At 39.6% G+C, this 27907-nt stretch overlaps 1 protein-coding gene across 8 annotated transcripts in view; it reads right to left on the reverse strand.

Annotated features, from left to right (window-relative positions):
• Positions 1 to 27907, reverse strand: part of LOC107227065 (segmentation protein cap'n'collar) — a 119619-nt gene that overhangs the window by 75334 nt on the left and 16378 nt on the right. Inside the window, exon 1 of one of the 8 annotated variants that reach the window (XM_046743580.1) lies at positions 22643 to 22772. The exons of 5 other annotated variants lie outside the window; for them this stretch is intronic. In XM_046743580.1, the coding sequence (XP_046599536.1) occupies positions 22643 to 22693 (51 nt within the window). In that variant the 5' untranslated portion in view covers positions 22694 to 22772. Of the gene's footprint in view, positions 1 to 13297; positions 13443 to 22603; positions 22773 to 27907 lie in introns of those variants that run through there. 2 more of the 8 variants (XM_046743579.1, XM_015668102.2) reach the window with 2 other exon arrangements.

Genomic DNA, 27907 nt, shown 5'->3' on the forward strand with positions numbered 1-27907 from the left:
ATGTTCTATCTCAAGTTCACGGACGTCGGGCATAGAATAAAAGCTAGACTAAAAACAGGCACACGAGTGTGCAACAGGATTGTGACTATACGAGGCGTCGGACCTTTGTGAGAAGGAGAAGAGTTGGATACCGGTTTTTTTCCCCCCTCTCCTCATCCCGAGGGACGATCGGGTTCCTCGCCTAATTACAAGATTCGAGCCAATCTCGAAGGCCCCTCGGTCGAAAATTCTTCATCTTTCTCCGCGTGCAGGCTGTCGCCATTTTCCTTTTCACGGTCTCGTATCGTCGAGAATTTCCGAACGGAACGAAGATTCTAACGTGGAGGATAATCATGCTTGGAAAAGTTAGTCGCTCGTTCTCAGAGCTTCGAGTCCGACATCTGAACGCGCGATAGATCCTCTCCTGGGAGATCGCATCGATCAATCCGATAAATCTTGGCTTGTCAAAATATTTTCTATGGGGTTATTCGCGGCGGTATATTTTTACGGTCGGTCGTCATAGGCGCCCGGATAGGAAGCATCGGTATTATGGATATTGTGGGCACAGGGCGGCCTCCGGATAATATTTATCCTCCTTTTAATCCTGTGAAAACATTCATACTCGCCGTGAACCGCCACCTGGAATCTCTCTGGGGACAATTCGATCAACGAGATATGCCCGGTTTGACTTCGAGCCATTAGATTCCCGTGGCGGGAGAAGGACCGCGAGAAGAAAGGCTCGAAACTTTCATTTTTTCATATTTACCGGAAGAACTTCGAGTTTAGAAATTTGTAACGAGAGGGACGCGGCTGCAGCCGTTATAAAAATGAGGTGCGGAAAGAAAGAAAAAGAGGGATGGATAGATAGGTTGCTTGTTATGTCCACAGCGATGTTGGGCAACTACGTAATGATACATAATGACAGAAATTAATATGCGATACAGAAAAAACAGAAACATATAAGCAGGTAAAACGGACAGAAAACATGACTTGAAATAGGTAAAATCAAAAAGGAAACAAAGATAAAACGATGAAATCAAAGTATAAGATTTAAACAGCGGAGAGTCCGCGGCAATACGACAGGTTAGAGACGAGGGGTGGGATAAAATAAAATTCAGGTAAATAAAATAAAGTCGTCTGGTGGAAAGAAATCAAACTCAAGCAACCAGGCCGACAGCTAACCCAATTTTTTTATTTCTTATTTTTTATTTACCAAAAATTACGATTTCTCTCCATTATTATAAAAAAAACTTGGGTTATCTGGTGTCAAAATGGCGGGGATAACCGAGCCCCGACGTCACGAGGACATTTTCCAATATTCCCGACGCACCGTAGCGCAAAGCGTCACACTGTAAAGCTGCAGGTAAATTGGAAGACTCGGGTTTGTAGTTAAATTACACGAATGGTTAAAGCACCTGCTTGGAAACACGTCTTAGAGACGGCCGCGCTGCGTATAGGCTATAAAGCACAGAACGCGTCCTATCTAGTGTAAGAATAGTAATATACCAATGTATATCCATACCTAGGCATGTGGCACAACATGGCACAACAAGGCATAACATGGGGGGGCAGGTGATCACGTCGATCCCGCAGCACCGTTGAAGGTGACAAATGAAGATGCGGCATCCTTTTGAAGCATTCTTACAAACTACCTTGCTTACAGTCGGCTGTGACAGACATCCGCGTGGGAGTCAGGAGAGAAAGAGAAAAAGAGAGAGGGAAGAAGGTCGAGAAGCGGAGAGAAACGCCATCCGAACATCGGAAATGAAGAAAAATGAAGGAACGAGTGAAACTGTACAAGTTCAGAATTCGTCGACAAGTACAACCGACTATAAACAACTTTTGATCATAGGTCCAAGATGCAGTGTAAAGAGGTGTAGGTACGTTAAACAAACAAATATAACGACACTTTGCGCGACGTCGAGGTTCAAACGACTGTTAGATGCGAAAAGTTGCGGGCATTCTTCGGCCTTTCTTTCGTACCTTTCTCCCATTTTCCCCGCGTCGGGATGAGCGGAGTATCAGATACATCCTAGATCCTAGACAGTCGAACGCGAACCATTAGTCACGGGTTGTACGGGGCATCTCCTGGCTGCCTGGAGCTATTTTCAGAGAGGACAAGCAAATCTCCGTTCTATCTCTAAAAGGCGAGCGACGGAGGTGGTCGAGGTGTTTATGATAATCCTACGAGACTTTTCTCCTCCATTTCTCCGACTCCAAAGGCGGTCTCGCGGCTCTCATTCTTTCTCTCGTTTTCACGTCCCGGTCAATTTTAACCTCGGTTTAAGGGCGAGCGTTCGGTAAGAAGCGGAGGTGCCTTGAGTTTGACAGATTGTTAGAATGAATTATACCTAGACTGGATTCGGTCGGAAATTTCATCCCGTGTTTTACAGCCGGGAATAGAGTTCGTCGAGTAAACTATTTTTTTTCCCTCGTCACTTTTACATGGGGCTCGGTTGACCCCAGAACTGATTTTAACGTACAATTTCAAAGCCAACGTGCTTGAATCAGGATTGTTTGCGCGAGTAAAACGAACAACGATTGAAAAAACTTTGGGGTCTCAGAGACCCCGTGTACGCATTGCGTATTGCCTTACTTTTTTGCTCCAAGAATTTCTCCCACATCCTCCATTGTTTTTTGCTCAAACTTACAAGATTGGAGTCTATTTTTGAATTCTTAAATTATTCTCTCATAATTTGATTCAAGTCGTAACGTAATGTTGCGTACGGTAATAAGGTTCCATAATTGGCCGGGGTCTGGGAAACCCCGTCTAAGTAACGTGGAAGTTTCCGTAGGTTCAAAATACACTCTCCAATAATGAATTGGAGAACATTCACTGATATCCATCAATTTCCGGAACTTTTCACAATCGCGATGATAAAATCTGCGATAACTTCCCGATGTCTGTAAATAGAGTTTAACGTTACGCAGGAAAAGCGTAGAATAATTAAGCGTAAAATACGATTTGCAGAATATCTCGGCACGACTTGAGTTCAGACCAAAGACCGCGGGCATTTGGAATTCATTATAGATTTCGCAAGTATAAGGAAACAATGACAATTACATCACCCCTTAACTAATTGTAAAGGCAGGTACCACAAAAAATTCTCCAATAAATAACATAAATTCTACGGCAGTAAAAGGAGTAACGACGTTGCGGAATATATCCTTTGAAATAGTGAAACGGGGACGAAAACGAGACGCGATTCTCGCGAAAAATGAGATCCTGATCCTGCAGGCGAGGCTTTTGGTCAGTCAGACTGCTGTCCATGCTGGATGGATGGTCCGTGGTCCTTGTCGTGAACATGACAGTTTGACAGGAGGACGACGCCAGGACCACCTTCAGTCCCGGAGGCTGCGGTCCCGTCTCTCTTTTTCTCTCTCTCTCTCTCTCTCTTTGCCTCTCTCATCTCTCTCGCCCACATCTCAGCTATTGACTATCTACTATCAGCTATCGACCTATCGGGCATCAGGAACGGGTCATCTATGAGCGGCTTATCGGCTGCTGGTAAACGCGTCGAGAGATCCACGATTTGTCAAACTGTGCCACACGACTTAACATTACCACCGTGATTAATCTCCTCTTCTCAACATCGTTTTTTCTTTTTCACATCAGAACCGAACAGTTCGGAGATATGATACGGACGGTAATTCTTGACGGTTTCTTTCGCTTTCCTTTCTTTTCTCATTTCGAAACCACGGGGTGGATGGGAAACTGTGAGTTGAATCAATCGCGTTGAACGATTTTAAAGTCCAATTTACTCCAGAGCTTGAAACATTTCCAGCTATATTTGAAGAATATAATTAAAATGTAAAAAAATATACGTATAACTTTTGATCCTTCTTTTTAATATAAATTTCGTTTGGTTATTTTTAAACGAGTTACGAATATGCATCACGCGATTGAATCTAAACTTTGGTAAGATACGACAGTCTAACATCATTCGTTCAACGTTATCTCTGCTCCGTAATATTATATAAAAAGAATCGTACTACACCACATAATATACTTTTATCTGTACGTAGATACCATGTATATAAAGTGTTTAAAATCACGGTACGTTATATAATAAACGTCTCAAGGTTTAGGACACTTTCCAAGCGAAATAAATCATCGTTATTTTGCCACAAAGAACATCGTGTCCTTGTGTCCGCAAAAAAGATTAATTAACCAATATATGTTTAAATGAGAGTTAATTGAAGCTTCGGAGTGATAAACTAATGAAGTGAACGACTAATTATGTAAAAAAAAAGAAAAAAAAACAACGATTTGGTCCATGATCGCAGTTTAATCTTTCAACTGAAACACTCGGCAATTGAGAGGGGGGGGGATTATTTTATTCGGTACGAAACGAATTAAATTAAACAATAAGCAAAATATAGTTTAAGTAAATGATCTCGTTGGGAGTTTCACACTGGCGCCACCGACAATGATAGCTAGAAAATATAAGAACCATTCAATTTCGATGCGCCAGGTGTTACTGTACCAGCTGTACGTCGGTTCGTTTTACCGATGGTAAATCTCTACCTTACCGCCCGCAGGCATTTCCCGCTTCTCGACAATCAGCAAGAATGGAATCGCGAGACGCGATGAAAGATCCGTTGCGGCGACTGATGTTCGCCTCATAGACGGTGGCAAATTTTCCACTACTTTTTTTTAAAAACAACAATGTTAGGAAGTGATTTTTTTTTTGTTTTTTATAACCGTCCCGCAGTCATCGAATTAATTAAAAGGCTTGGCCGGCTAATTTGACAATTGGGTAATTGTACCTGTGGCGTGACAGAGGTGTCAAGAAAATTAGGTTACGTCTTTAAGTGGCGACAGTTTAGCGCGATGAAGTTTTTAACCCTAGACTAGAAGCGCAGACAGTATACACGTACGATTATCTCGAGATTAAATTGACGCAGATAAGAATGGTACTTTCTTATACGCTTGCAATCAATCTTCTCGTTACAAACACGTGTATCGTGGGCTAGAATTAACTTTTTACAAGTTTTACAACCTACATGTATACCAATAAAGTGTTTATATATGTGTTTATCAATATATACATATTTATGAGTCATTGAAAACCGGCCGACGGCAGGTTTTTTCTTGTACATCATAATTTTAGTAAAAAATTATATTTTATACATCTTCTTTTTTTTTTTTCTTCGCATATCCGCTTGTGCAACGATCATGTAACAAATATACCTACATAGATGATCTAAGACAGGTGCAAATAATACATGAAATGTACATATATACGTATACACGCACACACACACGTATTTATTTTAGCTACAGAGATACGTGTACGTATGTTCGTCATTATTAGATAACTTATTAAATTACTGGTTCAAAAGTATAGTTGATGGGAGTTGGAGGCTGAAACGATTTGTTGACGTAATACTTGCGATTTGGGCAATGATACGTCCTGATACGTACTAACGCTTTATTTATTTCAACCATCGTAACAGCAGCGGCACGAAGCAGAGCCCTGTTGTATATGATATCATAGTACGGGAAATAATAAATTTTCATCAAGGAAGTCGAGCACTATTTTATACATATATATAATACAGTTGTATTTGCATCAGACATACGTGTATAAAGTTAAACCATCGTTTTGGAATATGAGTAGGATTCATTCTGCAGTTTGAAAATTAGATTTTGAGGGAGGCTATTGCAATAGGTACGTACAAGATTTCAACAAGTCTAGATATATACTGCCGGAAGCTATGCATCGAGGCATCGGCGATATCGGGCTGAAATCGAAGCTAATCGGTTAGGCAAATACGTAACACATCATCACCTTTCCCGCTATCGTGACTAAGCGTATAGATATTACAATATTACTCAACAAACAATATGCAGACTGTACCGAATGAAGAAAAAGATGTGAAAATTTACGGTGGTGTTAAGTTTATCCGAATTGGACGCGCCGTTTTTTATTTTTAATTTACTCGATTATTAGAACGATTCGAAGATATGAAAATAGTTATTTTTGTGGCAATTACGCGCAAAATGAAAAGTTCTCGACTTTTTCAATCTTATTGTAATCTTATTGTTAGCATGATCATTTATTGTAATCTCACACAATCTTCCGTAGAACCTTTCTTCCGGCATGCTGTTGCGGGTAACGAGAAAAACGGAAAACCGCAACCGCATTTGCGACGTGTTCAATAATTTGTTGACATCATATCTTCCGTTGGCAAAATTTTAATGTCATACATATAACATACGTACAACGTCAACTTTACTTCTGACATCATTATATTTAAATATACTTGAATAATACGCGAGAAGGGTAAAAATTATAAAGGATATTTTAGAATTACTCTTTACGTTTACCTATAACGTTGCATATAAATCCATACAAGGATGATCGAAGCGATTTGAACAACGTTTCCAGAATTGCTCCTTCGTACACCGAACAAGCAGGGTTATTAGAAAGGTGTGAAATATCGGGCCCATTGAATAAAGCTGCGACTTTGAATTGAATGAGAAATTCTAGAAACAACAAGAACGTTAAAGAATTCCTGACAAATAGCACGTAGCCGTTTTACGATTACACATTTGTAATACAGAAAATACGGGTAAAAGAGGTAATGGTTTTAAAACCTTCTTATCGTTAGAAATGAAATTTTTAAGTTGATGTTCCCAAGTTACAGCCACCGGTGCTTTGCACCGTTCTAACCAAATGGGAATCCGATAAGAGAATATTTTCCCGCTACATTACAGAATTTTGAAATCGGCCGGTTTTACGCGGCCCGTCGATTACGCTCCGAAGAAAAACAACCTCTCCTGTACGCTTGAGCTAACGATGCGATCCAACAGAGACTCGGCAATTACCGAACCACTTTACGACATATAAGGCCCTGGTATAATTAGGTACTAGGCGGAGTAAAATTTCCACTTCGAAACTATCTAGTGTGGAAAATATAACGGTTTTACAACCAACAAATAATCGGAAACAATGCGTAGGCGCGAGCGTCGTTATACGCATATGTCTAATGCGATGGGCTTAAGATCAGAGATAAAAAATTTAGTTTAGTTTACAGGCTCCTTTTCCTTCTTTTCCATCTTTTCCATCTATCTTTCGTTCTTTTTTTTTTTTTCTTTTTCCACAAATACCTTTACTAGTTTCTTACAGTGCATTGTATGTATAATAATGTACAGTGCGTTACAGCTGTCCGCTATAACGGTCCTAATTGCTTTCATTTCGTAAGTTTCAAGGTTGTTCCCTGTGCACTGTAAAGTTAACTTACATCGCGTATTTACGCTCCAACGAACTGATATGTAGCAAGATTTTACCGCATCAAACAAATCACGAAGGGAACGAACTAATTAGAGCGAGAGGGACGTGATATCTCAAATTTATGCGCAACATTCAATTGATCCTCAAGATCATTGGTCGACGATCATCAAGGTTTTCATTCGAGTAATCGAATGATAAATTACAGCTCTAGGAAATTATTTATGCCTAGGAGATTTTGTGATTACTACAGATTATGTAATAACCACATACATACTGGTAGGAGATTATTTTGTTTGACAATCCGAAACGAAATAAGAAGTTACGCAACGGTTGAAAATAAACAAAAAAAAACATTCTGTACATACAGGTTCTTCAACATTAGCAGAATTTTTTCTCAGCAGTCTCACCGATTGAAAATTTTTACAATCGCTTGCCTCCTTGGATTTAAAATTTATCTGTATATCTATATAATGAGACGTGCGTAAAATAAATCTCTGTAAAATGAGATTCCTTATAATTTTCAGATCTACAATTTTATTTCAACTCTCGAAATTCGCCAGCTGCTTTAGAGCGAAGAAAAATGAGGAAATTAAGATAAATAAAAAAGAAAATAAAAAAAAAAAAAAAAATGCACGAACTGTTTTGTATTGAAATACTAGAACGAAGACTCGGCGTTTATCTATGGTTTGCAAATATACATCCGTCGCGATCAGATAACGGCAGGGGGGAGTCGAAGGTAAAGGAAAAAAATTTTCAACGGCGTCATAAAACGGAGCGTCGAGACACCTGAAATATTGGAGATGTGAATTAATAAGCCTCTAACGAGAACTCTGAACCATGGACATTAATTTTTGTTCGCGAACATAACGAAATTTGGGTGTGGAGTGGAAAAAGAAGATGAAAAGTAAAAAAAATAAAAAAAAAAAAATAATAAAATCAAGGAAGATAAATTAAAAGGAGATTTGGAGAAGAAAAATTAAAAAATAAAATGTAAAAATAAAAAACGCGGTGACACGTAGTTCTATATCATTATAGCAATTACGCAAGTGAGAATTCATACGATGTTTGTTCGTCAACATGCATGGAACGACGGACTGTCATGCGGTGTATAGTGTAGCGTGGCCTACAGTGTACACAGGCATTTGCTATTTACAATTTTAGGTGTACAATATAACCGTGCACACACATGCCCAACGTCTTTCACGCTCGTAATTATCAAACTTATGCTTGTCGGAGGCAGGACAGAGGCAGGACTTCTTTACAAAATTATACTGCATCGTATAATCGTATCAGGGCGATGAACGAGGACGAACAATTTAAGAACTGTGCGTAAGTGGGGGTATAATATTTATAAGATGTTACGGTGTTCGGGAAAAAAATAATTTGCGATTTTCCACCGTGGCACCCCCTGAAAAGTTTGTTTACGCGAAAAGAAATATTCTGTAAATACATTAGCGTTCCACGTTATGCGGAAGATCGCGTTCGTTTGATTTTTCACCGTTTTTTTAAAAAAATTTTTGAAGTTGCGAAGAAACACGTCGCAGCACTTCAACTATTATTACTTTCCTGTCATTTATATTCAATCCAAAGATCATGATCCATAACGATATGTCAACCGGAAACCTTATCCACCTGAATTGAAATTTAATATTAAATTCTAACGGTTTAATGAGATTTAATTAACAATAAAAAAGTCGTCAGATAGTCTTCTCAAACGTCAAATGGAGACTTGATATTTTACCAGTGTGAGTTTTCTTAGTAACGTCAATTGATGTTATGATTGATGTGAGCAATAAAAAAAAATATAAAAATTCATTCACGATCCTTCATACGTATCAAAAAACTGTATCAAAGTGAAAAATCAACCGAGCGTAATCTTCCATATAACGTAAAACGCTCGTTATTTTGCTAGAACCTTTCTTTGTACCTGAAACTTTTTACGGGGTTCTATGGTGGAAAATCGCAAATTATTTTTTTCTGAAACACCCTAATAACGCGTATACAATATACACGATAAGTGACATTTCAATTCGCGTATTTTGCCTTTTCGCATACAAATTGCGTACATAAGAGAACGGAGTCTTTTTTGTTCACTGGCAATTATTCTCATCTTTTCTCTTTTTCGCTCATGTCGGACAGGTTTGTTCAAAGTTACGATTAATTTGGTTATTTCTGTTTCTTTTTTACTTTCTCACTTTGCCTTATTCGTCTTGTTAATACTAACGCATAAATAATCGCTAGCCGCGGGACACGTGCGAAGTGTTTACCTTTTTCCCAATGGCCGGATTGTCATAATTTCTGTATAATGTGTACCTCACACGTGTCTGCGAACGAACATTATCAAGGTGGGATTCACAAAATCAGCCCGTACTAGAAATCTAAGGAAATACGCCGCGAGACGCGGTTAAATTATAGAAACTGGTCAAAACGACGTTCAAAATCGGATAACGACTATTAGCTCGATTATAAGAATTACCGTTTTACACATAAAAAATTTCAAACATCTTCTCGCAACATTTTTTAAACATTTGTCCGTATTAATACCAAACCGGTTGATCAAGTTGTTCTCGTTAACTCGGTGCAATATGTTAAAATCGAAGACAATTTATGAATGTATTATATTCGACTGTTTACCATAAAAGGTTTTATCAATTAGCCGTAGGTGAGCACGGTACGACTATAAGTAGTTGAGTCGTCGTGGTTTATCGACAGTGTCCATCGATAGGTTTAGTGAAAAGTATAATGCTTTCAGAAAATGGAAGGCGGCACGATATTTGTCACGGGACAATAATTGTACAGGATCGTTTACGGGCAACGCCAATCCAACGCAGTTTCGAAATCACTGCAATTTTCCTCGCAAAGCCGACATACGTAACCACGATTCGTCATCGTCACTTCTACCGAGAATAATATAACATATCGTACACAACGTACGCGTATTGTATGAATAATGCATAAAACCAAGGAAGGACACGTCCTTTGGTCTGCGGCCGCACCAGTTTACTGCATATAAGCAAAGAGCGATTGAAAATACTTGAGAAAATTTTTTTAATTTGTTCCTGTTATTTTGCAAAGTAAGAAAAAAAAATAAAATAAATTTAAAAAATCCCCTCTTTCTCCAAACACGGGTGTTCGGGATACCTGCACATTCTTTGCGAACAATAATATCCGAGGGTTATTATACTGTGAGAAAAGAGAAAAATCAAAATTATTGCTCGCGGAAATTCGCAGAGATAAAATTGAAGTCAAGTTTTTTAGTTGTACTTTGAGTGTCAGGTGAAATATTTCAACGTTGCTCGTAATTAAACACAAATATGAGAGGAAAGAAGAATCTTATATTTTGGCGTTGTTTCTTCCTTAAATATTTAAAAATAATTAAAAGTCCGTGTAGATTTATGAATATACGTATTGTGTATAAACACATATCACACATACTGCATATATATGTATATTCATGTGTACGCAGTGAAACGATTATCTCGAGAAAAACGATTTGGGGCCCGTCAAATTTACAATCTTATCACCAATCTCCGATTAAATAACGTGTCCCAACGATCATGACGAACGCGTAAAACGGTAGAATTGAATTTTCTTTAGGCTCGATCGCTTCAACACCCATAACAAACGATGATTCAAAAAAACACTTGGGTTTTCCTGTATTTTTCACTGTACTTTGAGAACGTTCCTTTCATAAATCGGGAGAAAAATATTGACTCGTTTGAAAAGCCTTGAACTTGGAACATATGAATTATCTCCGGTATTGTATATCTTTTGCGCGCACAAGCGTTCGCTCGTATAATATTGTAAAATAAAAAAGAAACGAAAATAAAAGAAAAGATGAATCGAAACGCTGCCTCCTGATGTTGAAATAATTTTACATCTTTTTTACCATAAGCATCGGAGTTAATTGTATGCCGGAGGTAAGGACAAATAAAAAAAAAAAAAATAAAAAAAATGGGATAGCCGCAGATAACGGATCGTGGCTGTAATTTGCACAGTCGACGATCGCAGTCGGCAGGATATAACAGATGGGTGCTATAGTCCGAGAAATATTTCATATTCTCACGTGACGAGCACGAAGGTTTGTACAGTGTTTCGCGTGATTTATGCGAAACTCGTCACCGGCGTTGGAAAACTGGTTTTGGGTTTTTTTTTTTTTTCGTTCGATTCTCTTCCTTTTTTGTTTCTCCGAATAAATCCCCGATGATGATGAATTCGAAGATGATCTTTTCAAGTGGGTTTTGGTGTAAACTTATCGTAGTATTACCTTTCAGAATTTTGAATGGGAAAAAGTTGGAAAAAGAATTGAATGAATCTGTTAACCTTTAACTGGAAAACATTACGTTGGAGTATTCTGTGACAAAAATAATTTTGGGCTACGATCTTCGTAGATACGTGTTAAGAATCATTTTCTTTAAAAAGCATGTTTCGTTTCTAAATCGTTTCAGCTAGATAAATATCTACATCCAATAACAAACGACCAATGATTAAATCTTTTCCCACTTTTCGTCTTTGGAATTTTCACTGGCCATGTAATTATTAAGCGGTTGAAACGACGAGAGTATCGGTCGACCGACTTAGATAAATATCACGTATTTTATCGATCAATTGGAGGGGCGAAGGAGAATTTTGGAAAAATCGTGACGTCCTTAGAAAAAAAACACGAAAAAAAAATAAAATAAAGAAATTAAAAATTAGACAGGACAAATCGATACACTTTCTCACAAATTCTGTACGACGACAACGGCGATATCGGCACAAAAAAAAGGTAAGTAAATTTCTCAGGTGTCAACCGCGCTGCTCAGACTCAAATGCACCAATTTGCTAATTAGTAAATACGACCATGTGCGAAAGTTCTCAAATGCCAAATTTAACCGTTGCCTGAAATATTAGGTTATACATTTTTAAATTCAGCGTGTATACGTGCATAAGTTGCAAAGAGGTTTGTGAAAACTGAAAACGGGGTTGAAAAAATTCTGGTAAATTATTATCATCCATCAATTTCATCGCTACATTCACATGCAATCCAACAAGTACTTGATTTCCGATCGCAACTTGCGCAACGCGTTATAAAAATTGTTATTCCGCAAAGCCAATACCGATAACCGCGTATGTGGACCAAACGAACGAACGTAATTTATATACCTACGATTGTAAACAATTAACTTTACCGAGCATATGTCATTGCAATATCCAGTCGGTAAAATAATTGCAGTCCTGCGCCGATTATAGTCTATAAAGTTGTTTACAGAGATTCCAACGCAGGGGCGTTTAGCACGCACGAGTACAACATTCGTACATATATGTATGTATGCCACTTAAGATGTCCAGTATCAGTGAATAAAGACAGAGATAATACGCGGTTAGAGCGACGGTCGTGTGTGTGTGACGTCACAGGACAACACAAACACCGACAACTTTACACACACGTAAAGTATGATGCGGAAGATGGGCGCGAAGAATTGGCAGCGTTACCTGCCGTGCAATTTTACGTCCGGCGCCTTGTATCGTGATTACGACTTACGTGCATCGACAAAATTTATAAACAAATAAATAGAGAAAATTTTTAAGACAAAATTTTCGCATAGATTTTCTTTACCATTTTTTACGTATGCATACATTTCTTGACACGGAATATAACTTCGGCGACTGTAAATTAAATGGATCGGTATATATTTATTTAACAATGCCTAATAATATAATATAACAAATGCATCCGCGCTTGTATGCACACATATATAAAATTACATATCTTTCGGCAAATATTGCGCAGCTTTGATATGTGTATGTGTACAGTATCTACGTTATCGTGCATACATGTACGGATGATTACATTTGGTATTATATGTAGATATAATTTATACTCGTACAAGCAGTCTGATAGTTGTTACGATTTGCGATGAATTTTTCACACCGTACTTAAAAAAGAAGAATGAAAAAAGTAAAAAATAAAAATGACAACACAGCGTGCAAAGTTGGAAGTTGTAACAAGTAAACACACAATTCGTAAATATCCATGAAATTGGCCTTGTCGAATGATTATCAATACGCGCATCGATAACTTTTTGTTCACTCACCTAAGTAAAGGAGATGCCGCAGAGGCTTCTGTGCCGGATCTTATTTTATATCCAATATATAACGTGCTGTGTGCGTGTGTGTGTATTTGTACACATAAAATATATATTTCACCTTCGCGTGGTGAAAAAAAAAAAAAATGAAAAAAAAATTACATAATATCGTCACTTATCGAATCGTTAAATTCACTCAACGTGTGTCTTTTTTTTTTTTTTTAATTTTTATTTTCAAGTTCAAAGGACGCGCGGGGTGGGGGGTGGGGGGTGGTCGGAGGGGGGGGGGATTGGGGGTCGGTGGTTTTTTTCCCTTCCGGTTACATTTGACCTGATTCACATCGAGGAAAGTTAGGGATCACGGGGACAGCAGGAGTTTCGCGACACTTGGACACGGCTAACGTAAGAGCTTTGTAACTTGGCACTTGGAGTTTTGAAAGCAACTAACGAAGAATGTGCGCGAGCGCGTGCGGCGAGATAACGAGCGTGTATCTACTTGGTTGCCGCCGCCTCGTTTAGTTATGAATTTACTCGCAAGATATCGCCCAGGGTTTGACATCGTGGCTCTGGAAACAGAGGCAGAGAGCGATGTCAACAGTGGGGAGGATTAACAATTTTCGAAACCGACGATCCGGTTTTCCTCATCAACGTTTCTCGGCTTTGTTCGCACCGATATTTTCGTACTTGAAACTTGGGTATCCGTTCATCGTACGAATATCGTGTTAAAATGGTCGTTTTTGAATTTCGACCGGCACGCCCACCAAATCGGTTCCAAATAAGTCAAAAATAATTTTACAATTTTTTTTAAGTTTTTACATCAACTCTAAACCGTGCCCCAAAGGGGTCGGATTTCACCATTTAAAATACACGTGTTTCGGACACATTCTTAGTGTGTATTTCAGTGTAAGCGTAGTAATGTTGAAAAAAATTTTCAGCGCTAATAGGTATCTGAGAAAGAATTCACATCATCGTACCAGGCAGTCTAGACGAATTACACAACCTTGAAACCTAACTATTTTCCATTTACAATAAGATATATACCGAAAGTGTTGTCGAAACGTAGGAATGAACATATGTTCATTTTTATGTCAAAAATGCGGGGTTTTTCTTTCCAGTTTTTAAACCATACCTGGGATACGCTGGGTTTAAAAATTTTGAAAAAAATTGCTATACCATTTTCTGTCGCGTAAAAAATATTATAAAGTCAATCAGAGACGTCGACGTAGAATCTTGATCACGATGTCACGGAATGCCCCATATAAATTTATATACCATTACGATCGGTACATAGGAACGCGAAGAGCATGGCAATTAGCTGTAGGAACATAGATAAGAGGATGTTTTTACCGTCTAGTTCTTGAACCTCGGGGTCATATATTCCCGCGTCAACTTATACACGCGTACGTACGTACATGCGATATACATACTAGCAGGTATGTACAACATCTATCGTGCAATGTATGGCTTGGCGCCGTGATTAATCACCCTGCGAGCAGCGCGCGAGTTTGTATATTAGTCAATAAACTAAATTTATAAACTCGTCAAACATGCGCGCGTTGTACATTCTGTACGTAAACGTGAACTTGTTTGAATATCTAATTGTAAGTATGTATCTTTTCTCCGCATCTCCTTCTTCTTCAGCTGTTTGAATTACAAGACTTTCCGTAGGTAATGTGTTCGTCGCACGTCTCGATTCCAATTTTACTCATTTTCAATTCGACGGTTTAGGTTTATTTTCGATGTGTTCGACTTGTTTTGTTTCTTTAAATGATCATTTTACTGCTTCGAATTATCGCACAGTATACCGTTGTTATTCGCGACGATTTTCTTCTTGTTTTTCTTCTGCCAAACCGATGCGTGAGATGAAATTACTCTGGATCAGTGAATAGAGGGCCGATCCGTATACTATGGTCTGCGACTCCCAAAGAGTCACTTGTTACTTACTGTGCTATACCTTCAAGGTTCTTACGTAACCGGCGGTTACGTAATCTAAACAACGTAATATAACGTAAAAAATCTAATATGCAGCCTTGTGTGCCAAACGCACGGACACACAAAGGCGCGAGTATCGATGTATAAATTTTAATTTCTTAATTACGGATATACCGCATCACGTGCCTACATTGTACGTCTACCTAAGAGGGTACGTTGATATCGGTGTGTAATAAGCTGTATTGTGTTTGCGGAAGTACGCGTTGGCGTACAGGATACCTTAACGGTTTAACCGCTAACGAGAAGATTGTATTCGTAGAAGAGAATTCGTAAAAACGTCAAATGAAACGGAAATAATCAACGTCTGGTAAAAAATAGCACAAGTTCTGGGTTAATTGCGTTATAATTGCCGGCGATATATATTATAGAAATTAATATCTAATTATATATTGTATCAACGTATCCACATATTATGCGAAGATTGAAATCGGAAAATGAAAAATCAACACGCGAGTCTGTGATATTTCGAATGATTTTAAGATTTTGTTATTGAATTTCGCGGACAGAATTTGTTTCGACGTAATTTTGACGTCGAAGTTTGTTGAGGAGTCTGAAAGTTTTACAATTTTTTATTCCTGATTGATGTCTAGTGTCCAACTATTTGTATAGAATATATACGTATAATTGTAATTATTCAAAATGTCGGTAAGTTGCATTAACCAAGAATTCATTTACGATGATAATTAACGAATCTCATATTATAGCATTGAAAATTGTTCTTATTGTTTTCGTTTTCGACAATATCCGTATGTTCCCTATGAAATGAAAAAAGTGACAACCATGTACAGTGCTGCGCAAACTTTCATGAATATATACATATGCTGGAAAGTAGTTGCTTGCACGGTTAAGAGCATTGCGAATGGATCGTCAAACATAGCTCAAGAAATTTGTCAATATAGCGAACGTTTTAAAGCAGCTAAGACGACGATGATATATATTTTGGGAGCGAGAGAGAGAGAGAGAGAAAAAAAATAATGAATATTAAAAGTACAAAAAAAAAAAAAAAAAAAATTAAAAATTACAGCTACGAGTCGAGTTCTGGAACAGGATTCGCAAACTCAATTACGTATTGCGGATATTTCGTGATAACCGCAAACATTGAAATATCCAAATCAGTGATTCCAAAGTCACGTGGATGCAGGTATTTTAATGATGACGGCTGACACAAAGGAGGGACTAATTCGCCCGTAGGTGTGGCCTATCTGCGTAAGTGAACCAGGTTTGCCGGCGTTCTTTCGTAAATTTTCCTCTCTCAATTAAGAAACGAAAACCTCGCGCAGTTTTACCGCTGGGTAAGGGCAGGTAGCTCGATTCGATTGCGTTCTTTATTACCGACGGTGCAAACGGGGACGAGACAAAAAGACTTTTTACCGATTGAGTAAGTGAGGTTAATACGCAGACCCTCTGTTTTACCGACATTTGGTGAGGAGGAGAATTTCAAAAAGAAAACCAACAATCAAGAAATTATCTCCAAGATCTTTCCGCTCGTTTCTACATCTCTTTACATGCTTTGACTAATTGCATTATCTTCGATCGCTCTCGTTCACAAGTCGAAGACTTTTATCTACTGCGGCAATTTTCCTTAACGATCAAGGATATATCGTAGTTTTTACCGACGGAGAAAATTAAGGTTATTCGACGAGCGAGTAAGCCGGGATTTAGAAATTGTTGAAAATATTTCATCAGAACGACGTTAGGTCGGTACAAAATATTCGAGATTAATCGCGAAGCTACAAAAATGGATAAACACATCGGGTCTATTGGATAGAAAGAAGAAGAAAAAAAGAAACCGTTAGCATTGGCTATTTCGTTTGTTTTTTAGCATGGCCGCGTGCTTTCGAAGAAACAAGATAATGACGTAAAACTAGCCGTCTACTTTTTGTTTTTCACTTTGTTCATTGAATTTTAGTATACCTATATATATAATATATATATATATATATATATATATATATATATATATATATAATAAGTAGATAAAATAAAAGATAAAGAAACGAATTAGGTAAGATATCGGTGCGCGGCCGTAGGAGGAAGGCTCTCGAATTAGTGTCATCGGTTTAAAAGTGCTGCTTATATCGCTGGATACCATCACAGCTCGACGGATATACCAACGTGTCTGCTATGTGTATATATTTATTAACGCGGTAAAGAAACCCGCGCGAACGATCGAGTCAATGACCCTGTAGCTCGCCGCAGTGCTTTAAGCGTAAAATCTTTCACACAGACGTGCATACGTGTGTATATATTCGCGTTGAAAATTCGTAATTCACATCCGCGTATATCCATCTTTGAACATAAAAATCATACCTGACCGACGATTAAGAATCCGTACGAATTAACGATCTGTTGAAATGCTCAAGCTTAGTAAGCGGACGAATAAAGTGACGAGAGAATTTTGCGAAAAACGATATATGCGCGTATAGCTTGCAAGTTGCTACACGCTTGCAATTAATTAATTGCTGCATGTTTGTTGTTTCAACTTGTGTATAAATGACTCGTGTAGGTCATCGTGAGACCGCGGTCGGTCCCACATTACGTCATATTCTGCGTATGACCGACGACGGATGATAGCGCGTAGAGGAAGGAAGGTCGGTCCATACCGGGGAGCTCGGATTATAGATATAGTTGCAGAAATAAATTTTTTTCCTTTGCCTATTTATACCCGATGATCGTATCGTTCGCGGTTTCGGACTGCACTGCTATACATGCATTACATTATACATGTACATACTCATACATATACATACTCTCTTTGTTACAGATGCGTTATAGTTTATATTTGCGAAGATGATTTATTTTTTCGAGTATCTCGTTTCCGCGCGCATATTATTTTTTACAATTTTACAAATGTATATATATATATATATATGGAGAAAGGTCAGCGGTTTGTTGCTCCGCGAAAGAAAAAACGAATACTAAAGAAATAAATGAGGAAAAAGAAAAAAGTAATTTGAGAATCTCTGTGTATTGCTGCTGCTGCAGAATATCTATCTATACATATACGTTATATGTGGCTATTTTTACAGTCATTGCATTCGCGACGTTAAACTTTGCAGAGACAGGCGAGACGATTCGAAATAATTCTTAGCGCCGAGGTATATTCGTTTTTATCCTCGAGTTTTACCACATTTAGCAATGTATCGAAAGAAAGATACTCAGCATTAGGAATCGAGTCGACCCAATTTCTTGACTCAACGATCGGGTGATTCAGAAGAAGTCTTTTATTTTGCGGAAAAAGTACTGAATTTAAGTCTCAATAAATCCATGCAGGAAGGAAACATTAAATGAACGCATAACACGTTAATATCAAGATGTGTAAAATGATATTGATTGAAAAATATTTTTATTTCTGTTATACGATTTAATTCTTTATCTCTTTTCTCTCTAAATTTCTTCCGGCTTTGAAATAAGAAAGAAATTCGAATAAACGTAATAATCACACCGTTACAAGATGTAACTTATTGTACTCTATAGATGAGTATAAAATAAAAAAAATAAAAATCTTTGCACGTCACGAATCAAGATTTAGCGCGAATCGTCCGCACATATTGCGTGTATAAAAATTTTAATAAATAATTACAGCAGTAGCAGGAACAACAACACACGAATTTTCGCCGCATGTAGCATTCCTTAATGGGCATAACGTACGTCATAAAGTAAACGTGTATAATCATTACGAGCTCTGTTGAATTATTCCGTCGTATAATACATCCAATATTATACAGAAAAATGAGGAAAAAAAAAAACCATGTAGGAACGGTACATACATAAAGGCTTGGCAAGATATTATCATCATCTTTGCGCACAGCGTAATCTCAACGAATTTACTGTAACTTGAACGTATATCGAATGTAACGCGTATTATATACGCGGCCATACGCGTCCGTTAAATACATATAAATAATAACGTTGCATAAGCACGAAGTTGAAGTTACAAGTAACGTTATCGGAACGAAACATTGGGGGGAAGATAATAATTATTTTCTTAATTTTACAATGATTTTCAAAGAACCAAGATTTCGAAATACGAGTGTTTTTTGTTTCATTGCGGTTTACCGAATTTCAGGCAATTCGAAAACCGCTAAATAACGGCTTTTCCTCATCACGAATCATCACGACAAAGTCGCTAACTTCAATGCGGTGCATGTGAAGCACAGAGCCGTCTCGGTTGCTGATGAGACAAGCGAATTAAAATTCGTAAATTTATGATACATTTGTTTATAAGAGATTGACAAATTTATCGCCGCATTGCGGCAGACGCGTCAAGCAAGCATCGTAGTGCATGTCGCGTGTTGTTATTATACCTATACGTTACATTATCGCGTATACGTATATACAATTATACATATGCATGTATATAAATATAAATATAAGATAGGCGCATGTAAATAGGAACGTAGGAAATTTTCTTCACTCGATTTGAAAATAGAACGTGAGAACAAAGTCCTTTCTCGCCTCCTTCGCGGTTTACTCGCAGAGACAGAGAAAAGCAACCATCCGAAATTCCCTGCAAAGAAAGGCAGGAGAGAAGATACCATAACTATAACTGCTAAATCGCCCACGCGTCCTTCGCTGATTCATCCGCTACTTTCCTCTTGCTCGTACCAAATATGCGATACGTAACGAAATAATTATTGTCGCCATTTATTTACGGGGTAAAGTTTAGATACACCTGTAAGACGGACACTTGTACCGATGTTTTTTTCTTAATCGAAGGATCGGAGAACGATAGTTGTAATCAAATTATACAAAAATGAAACCGATGAAAATTTAAAACTTGGTGCATTGCGTGCACGCATATATTATATTATATATGTATGTAGAACACTGAAAGCGTGATGACAGGGAAATTTTCATCTCCTCAGGGCTCACACCATGTCCAGTATAAATGTAGTTTTTCATTACAGGCGGGGGGATGAAACGTTATATCGGATGATAGTAAGGATGATTTATACTCGGTGAAGAGAATGGGATGAAACGAGGAAAAGAGGCATGCTAAATTGGGAAATTTAGTTTGCACGGATGTCGAGACGACGTTGAATCTCGTGAAATTGCGCAGTGAGTACGGAATTGTGTAAATAATAGACAAAGCGACGGCTGACTAGGCAGCGTGACAGCGCTATACGCTATAACTATATATTGTACGATACGTAAAGGCTACGCGCTGGATTAGTTTCACAATTTATTTTGAAGGCGTTACAAACATCGAGCGGTTGAACTGATAACTGAATTTTAATTTATTTCTAAAATTGATAAACCCCAAGGCTGCAGTTGAGTAGCCGGGTTGCGACATTGTAAATTGTAAGGCAACGCCATCTCACACAACGACGATAAGCAACGCACACACATTGCATCGAGCATTGAAAACTGCGTCAAAGAAGCAAGAATTTTTGTTTCAACTAGAAGGCAGATAACTCGAGTTATTTAATTAACAAGTATCGTTTCTGTCATATCTTCAAAGACAATGGATAATAGTGAAGTAATAATCGAATGATGTAACCGGCAACAAAGATGTATACTACGTATGCTTTACAAAAATGAAAAAGTCAACTTTCATCTACCACGGTATTTAATGTACAGACACGATCGGTCCAGCATCTCGAGGAAAGAATGTAGTTTAAGTATTTTTCAGGTCAAGGAATCCGATTGTGACAATAGAAAGTTATACTTTCCGCGCATTCGTACAGTTCTTAGCCCTCGAAGTTGACGAATTGTTGACCATTTTCTCAAACGGCGAGATGGAACAAACTGTCATTTTCTACTTTCGGAATACTTTTTTTTTGTTTTTAAACACTGAATGAAAAACACTCATTTTGAGTCCAAATACGCAGTTTCACCTACAGGAACGTCACAGCCTTACTTACCAATCCAACTGGAAAGGTTTTTTCACAACGAGAAACGATAAATGTAATTTTTGTCAATTGAAAAAGGAAAGAAAAAAAAAAAACTGCCAAAGCAACCTCGTAAAGTGTTTGATAGCAAATAAAAAAAAAAAAAGAAACGCTTCTTCGTCGATCGACGCAATATTCATGAGTTTTCCAAAGCTGATTTTTCTTAATTAATCCGTCTGCTCTCTCGTCTAGCTCGAAACGTAACATCTCGACAACAGAGAAAGAGGAAGGGAGATATTTCGATCGGTGAATTAGGTAAATTTAATCACCGAAGGGGAACTGCGTAACGGATTGTTTCGCCTGCAGAGCAGCCGGCACTACACAAGTAGCGACGGCTGTCTTGCGAGCTTAGGTAACGAACTCGTATTACGGCTGTGACGTGGATTCGTACGGACTTGGAGGTCTGGGAATTATTTGAGGGAATTTTACTGACTGGAGGTGAATAGCGTACATACCCGATTCCGATGAATACATCGCGGAGATGAAGGAGGAGGGGAGAGCCTGACGTCTCTTACGTTATAGACTGGCACCGATTGAGGCGAACATATAATGATAACGTGTTACATACGTACCTGGAACAGAAGCAGAAAGAAAAAATGGGTGTTTAGTCGATTTCGAGCTCGATATAAAAATAACGATATTTCGCTGTACGTAATTTTGTGACGAAATTTTGAATGATCGTATATAAATTGCACGAAAAGATTGAAACTACGCTGTAACGACATCGAAATGTTGTTCGTTGGAAAATATTACAAAATTTCTGACAACGAGAGACCTGTAAAATCCACGGCTGTGAGGACGGCCTTACTTACACCGTCCTGCGGTTTGATCCTTGGATCTTGGACTTTTTCGTATCAATTATTACACGCTTGAAAATCAAATTTTAACGTTGCAAAATGAATTCAATTCTTATTCTAGTTCTACAAAGATTGAAAGGCCGTACAGAGCTTTCCTTTTCCACTATAGACTTTTTTTCCCTTTCCCAGCGGACACGGGCACTTTCCACTAACAGCTGAACAAACCAAACGTGCAGGTGATTTCGTTTTCGAAAGAAGCGTACAAGGTGAAACAAGGCCGAAGTTGGTGACGTAAACGTAACGAAACGTCACGGAATAATTCGTTTGTATAATTTAAGAAGGATTATCCGAGGCGTTGGCTTTTCAAAATATAAACATATCTTCTTCGTTACGACGTACTAGCTGAATTTTAGACAATCCTAAGATTGCGAAGTAACGATTTTTCTGAACACGAGTCGTTGGAGTAACGTTGCCAACTTCAGCCTCGTAAGGTAAAGTCGCGATTATCAAACCCACGTGACAAGGTGTCACGAAAAGAGTCAAGCCATGGATTGCAAAGTACCAAAACAGAGCTACGAATAATTCGCAAGTTCTGAAAGATGACGAAGACGAAATAAGGTAGGTAGGTTTACCGTTGGCGAACGGCTTAATATTTGGCATATATCGCATACATCGTCAGGAACGAAGACCGAGATCATCATTTTGTTCCTCTTGCGTCCCATTGGCCGTTTAACGTGTTCAATCAATCTTGGAACCCGGCCGATCGACGCCGAACGACGGATAACGCAGGATGGTTTTGCATGAACCGATATCTATCCGCCGTCACTGATAGTCATTGGCACAAAGGTGAGCTGCACTGCGTCGACCTCCGTCTCCACCATCACACCACCTCTCCACCGACACTTCCACCACCGCTATCGGCGAAATCGAGTCTAGCCTAATCGCGACGATCGTTCGTCGATAGAGGAGATCCTACGAGTAACGCGACGTAGAATCCTGCGGAAAACCGTTCGAAGAGCGACACTGCGACACTGCGATAACAACGCCGGTACGCCGCTCGGACGTCGGTCTTCGACAAAAGTCTTTCCATCGTTATTTCTAGGCCGCATTTCCCGTCGACGGTCTTCGGGTCGAATCGGTTGACTTGACCGATCCAGAGTTAGCCGCTAACGTCTGCGTACAATGCTGATTTATGGAAATTATTCCAAGCCGGCTCCTTCGGTGACGGCAACATTGTTTTCCACGAGAATGACGCGGATAGGTGGTCGAGTGACAAGTCGATGTTGGGGTCAATCGATTCGCCGCTTAAAAATCAACGCCGCGATTTTATTTATTTTTTTTTTCCTTGTACAGACTTTTTCCGCCACAAAGAAGGTGGCGCCGATTTTCCTCGAGGATGCGATACCGTGTTTCTAAATATGAATAGTTTAACCCTGACTAACGTGAGAAATGGGTACACGACTCTTGCGTGCATTTGCCAGAAAAAATTGCGAAGCGAGAACGAAGAACAGATTTTCGAAAGGTAAATAATATTAGCTTGGATGTGTTTTTATCGGACCTCAAGACACACCTCGTGAGAAACTGTTTCGTTACACGGTTGAAGAACTTTTCGAAAATGGTAATTTTCACGAATCTGAAACTTCGTAATATCCAGAAGCTCGACCTTCCTCAGGTTTCTTAATTACGGTACAAAGTCACGTTATCGGATCGTCGCGGCTGTCGGATTTGAAATTCGACGTTCGAAGAAATCAGTGTGTTTCGATTCGGCGCGATCATACATAAATATATTTTACACCCATTATTCGCTGGCTGATTTGAAATTGAAATGATTTCGGTGTAATCGGTGTATATTTATCGGTTTGCCCTCTTTGCTTCTTCTTCCTCTTCTTTTTCTTCTTCTTCTTCTTCTCCTCCTTCTTCTTGTTCGTATGTTTTTTGAACATCACACCGTTTGGCACCGCGACTCACGTCACGTATCTTCTTCATCCATATATGTAGTATACGAGACAATATTCCCAGCTGCCATATCTCAGTTATCTACTTGACAAGACGCGATCGCTCACACGGCGTTGCTTTCCTTGCCCACAACCGACCGGGCAATTCAGTCCAACCTTGTAACAATTTTTACCCTGCCACGCGTTGTTATACCCACAGCCATGTGGCATGGGCATTTATTTCCCTGTACCCAGTCCTCTACAGCTCATTACAATTGCGAATTCATTGGCGAGTAAGCAGCGGCGTTCAAGGGTCGTCGAAGAAGCGATTATGCATACTTTCAACACATAGACCGAACGTGCGTAAGGAAGCAACGTTAATGCGATATTCAATAATGCAATAGAGCGCGGCAGTTGGTGAAACTTGTTTTTCTTCGCGGCGAACACGACCGGATAGATGCACGTTTTGCCGAATTGAAAATAGCGTGTTTCTTTTCTTCCTTGGCAACGTACCAGCCCAACGTTTATCAATTCAAACGAAAGTCACCCCGGTTATCTTATCCCCCTTCAAATCCTGCCGCGTTCAACGGTGTTATAATTTCTCTCTTATCTTACATACCGACGACCGCGTCTCTACGAAATAATATATACTGACCTACGATAACAATTGGTACGTTAAATGTGAGCCTTGTTGTCTGACAGGCGCTAATAAATCACCCATCCACAACCGACGTGCAGCCGGTGCGATTTGCTAATCAGCAATATCAGAAATTCGAGGGAGTGGAATAAAAGTTTTCGACAATTTTCAGTTGGAATAAATTTGAAACTGCGTCCTCGCCAAATCTCCGCCAAAACTGTCTCTGCGTAGCAATTATACTCTCTCGTTGTCTCTCACGCGACCCTGTCAGAGCGGAGTCAGCGCTTTTCTTGGCATACGTGTCTCCGCGAATTCGCCACGTGGACAGAAACTGACGTAGGTATGTATGCACGTCGGTGTACCTTTGCCCACCGCCTCGCGGCATGTCGCGTATTCACGGTTCACCTACGAAGCACGAAAGAACGCGACACTTGCGAGATGGGTCTTGCTTAACAATCGGCCAGGATCTTATCTAGATGTGTCCAACGGCGAGCTCGGTTCCTAGATTAGACGATAGTCGGCCCGCAGCGCTACGAAAAACATGACAACAACAAGCTCGCTAAATTTATCCAGCAACGTATAACCTACCGCGTACACAGTGGACCGTAACTCGGTTACGAAGCCTCTGCATAGATCGGTCTGGTCGACGTTGATTCGCGACTAGGTTGCACACGGAGATACAATGTCGGGTCAAATTCAACGGCGCATCGACGTTGCGGTAATTGGCAATGGACGAGCAATGTCAGTCGACTCTGATACCGAAAAGTTTGTCGCCTACACTTGGCAGCGTACATTTGATCCAGTTTACAGTTACGCCATATATCGGAACGCCCGCGTTCTACTCTTTAATCAAGTTGTTTGGCGACAGTGACTACAGGATCGTTTATCGACGCGTCCGTGCGACGTCGCTCTGGGACGTGATTATTTTTCAAATGGTCTCTCGATGTACAACCGAGCCGGTTGCCGTTATTTGCAGGCCAGGTGGACTCCAATTCGCACAATAGAAGAGCCCCTGCTTTCGATTCCGAAATTTTTATGCGGGTCCGTACGGCCGTTTTTTTTTATACAAATAACTCGATCCCACGCGGTGCGTCTTCGATCAGTGTAAAGGAAACGACTGTAATGTAGTCCAATTTACGGGCCTTGACCCCCAATCGACTCTACGGACGATCCATGAACCGATATTCTCCAGGGTCAACTAGCCGGACACCTAGTAGATAAAAAGTAGATGAGGAATACTTGCCGCAGTATCGGACCGTCCCTGTGTTTCGGGAAAAGTTTTCTAGAAAAGGTCGCTTCCAGGCTGCATCGTTTAGCTGGCGCGAGAATGCGTGACACTATATTTGGAACGTCGCGGTCAAGATCAAGCTGCGTGCATGCAGTGCTCGTAGGCACCTAAATCGAGAGGAGATGTCGACCGCGCTACTTTGAAACTTTGTTACAAATGACAATTGAAAGAAAAGCGATTTAGATATCATGTTGTACAAGAAATTGAAACGATGATCGGTAACCTGCGGTGCTCTTGAAATTTTCAATCGACAGTCACGAATTCCCCACCCTCGGAGATCAGTGGTACATTTTTCAGGAATTGTATTACAGAGTGTCCAGCGACATCAGAATTCAAAATTCACTTATATTTCCCGATGCACGCTTCCACGGCACGCGTTAAGTACGGAGGCAAACGAACAAAGTCACAGCGGCGTACACGTTTATCCGTGTGGTTTAAAAATTTTTCTCGCTAGTGAGAAACCTCGAGTCTCCGAACAACGCCGGTAGCGGAGAACAGAGCGAGATGATTTGGTAAATTGGGACTTTAATACGGAGTCAGGGTCCTGTGATAGCCGGGTTTCACGGCTTGCCGAATCTTCTTACAACATCTCGAATCGCGTTACTTCCTTCACGTTGAACCGCGCGCGGCGTAAACGCTAATTTATTCAGTCCGCGCGTAAGGTAGTCGCTCGCCTTGAACGGAAGAAGGATTCCAGTAGTGTTAGAGAGGCACGATAATTATCGACAATGGCGTCAATCCGTCGGAGAGCGCCTCGTATCCGTATCGTTAATCTCAATGCCCAAAGAAAGCGCGGCGGCGTCGTCGGTATTTCAACTAATGCACGTCAACGGGCATGTGTGATAATCTTCGGGAAACAAGAAAATTAAAAGATAAAAAAAAAAAAGGTATAAAATGACGAATCCGACGATTCTCCGACTTGCGCTAACCATGAAAATTACAATAATAAACGGGGCCAAGCAAGATAATCACCGTGGGCAACGTCATTAGGAGGTCCTTGACTTTCGTGTACGTAATTACGCTGCAGGCAAACAAATTCGGGTACCTGTCTAGTATAATCGCGGCATAACGCGGACGATGCTGTAGTGCGTGTAATACGCGGACTCCAAGATACAGAGTTTGGTAATTTCGATATATAATATGTACGCGCGGTATAGGAATGAAAACTGACCGCGGACAGACGTCACGATTATTAATAACTATGTCGAATATGCTGTAATCGGCAATCATGGTGCCCGTGTACAAATTTATGTGCACGTTCTCCGAGCGAAGAAAGAAGTGGCGACTATTGGACTTTGATTGACCAGTGGTAGATAAAAGGAATAATTATGCACATAACATTTAGGAATATAACGGTGAATTTTACTGAAAACACGTATACGCGTTTGAAATTGTTGCTCGAGGGCGTTTGATAAAGTAAATCGTCGATAAAAATACATTTCGAAACCTGTAAAAGGTTCGGTTCGAAGATCGTGAGCGAGATTTTCACCGGGTTCCCACTCCTACGGAAAGATAAGGGTCACGGAATACGTTTAAACGGTGAACGGTTTTAACTATTCCAATATGTTGAAAAAAGATATCGTTAAGCAGATTTGTGCCATGTTTATTTAATGATTTCTACAAACGATATAATTACGTAATTTACTATAACATAATTACGGACGTACACAAATAGCCCTGGATTAATAACTGCACTCGATTGCTGAATGCGGTGGTCAGAAATAGGCGGTGAAAAATATGCGTTACGAATTTCGTAAGAAAATTCCCTAGAAAATAATTCCCTAGCTTATGCGCAGAGCATTCCTGTCGGTGTTTAGAACATTTATCGCGCGGACTGTACATATATTTCACGCACCGTAGCTGCGGATATGTGGACACAAGGCGTGTTGGGAGTTTATTTTCTCGCTGCAAGGAGAGATCAAGAGAGAGAAGGCGGTGGGAAGGAGCTTTTTTACTTCTGCAGAGCATTCAAGGTCGATTGGAATAGACGCGAAGAGCGAGAAAACAATTTGACTATTTCTACCATTTTGCATGTTTATACGTTAAAGTTCCTCGCTTCGTCTCGTCGATCGCTTAT

Source organism: Neodiprion lecontei, chromosome 6 (assembly GCF_021901455.1).
Source record: "Neodiprion lecontei isolate iyNeoLeco1 chromosome 6, iyNeoLeco1.1, whole genome shotgun sequence".
Taxonomy (NCBI): domain Eukaryota; kingdom Metazoa; phylum Arthropoda; class Insecta; order Hymenoptera; family Diprionidae; genus Neodiprion; species Neodiprion lecontei.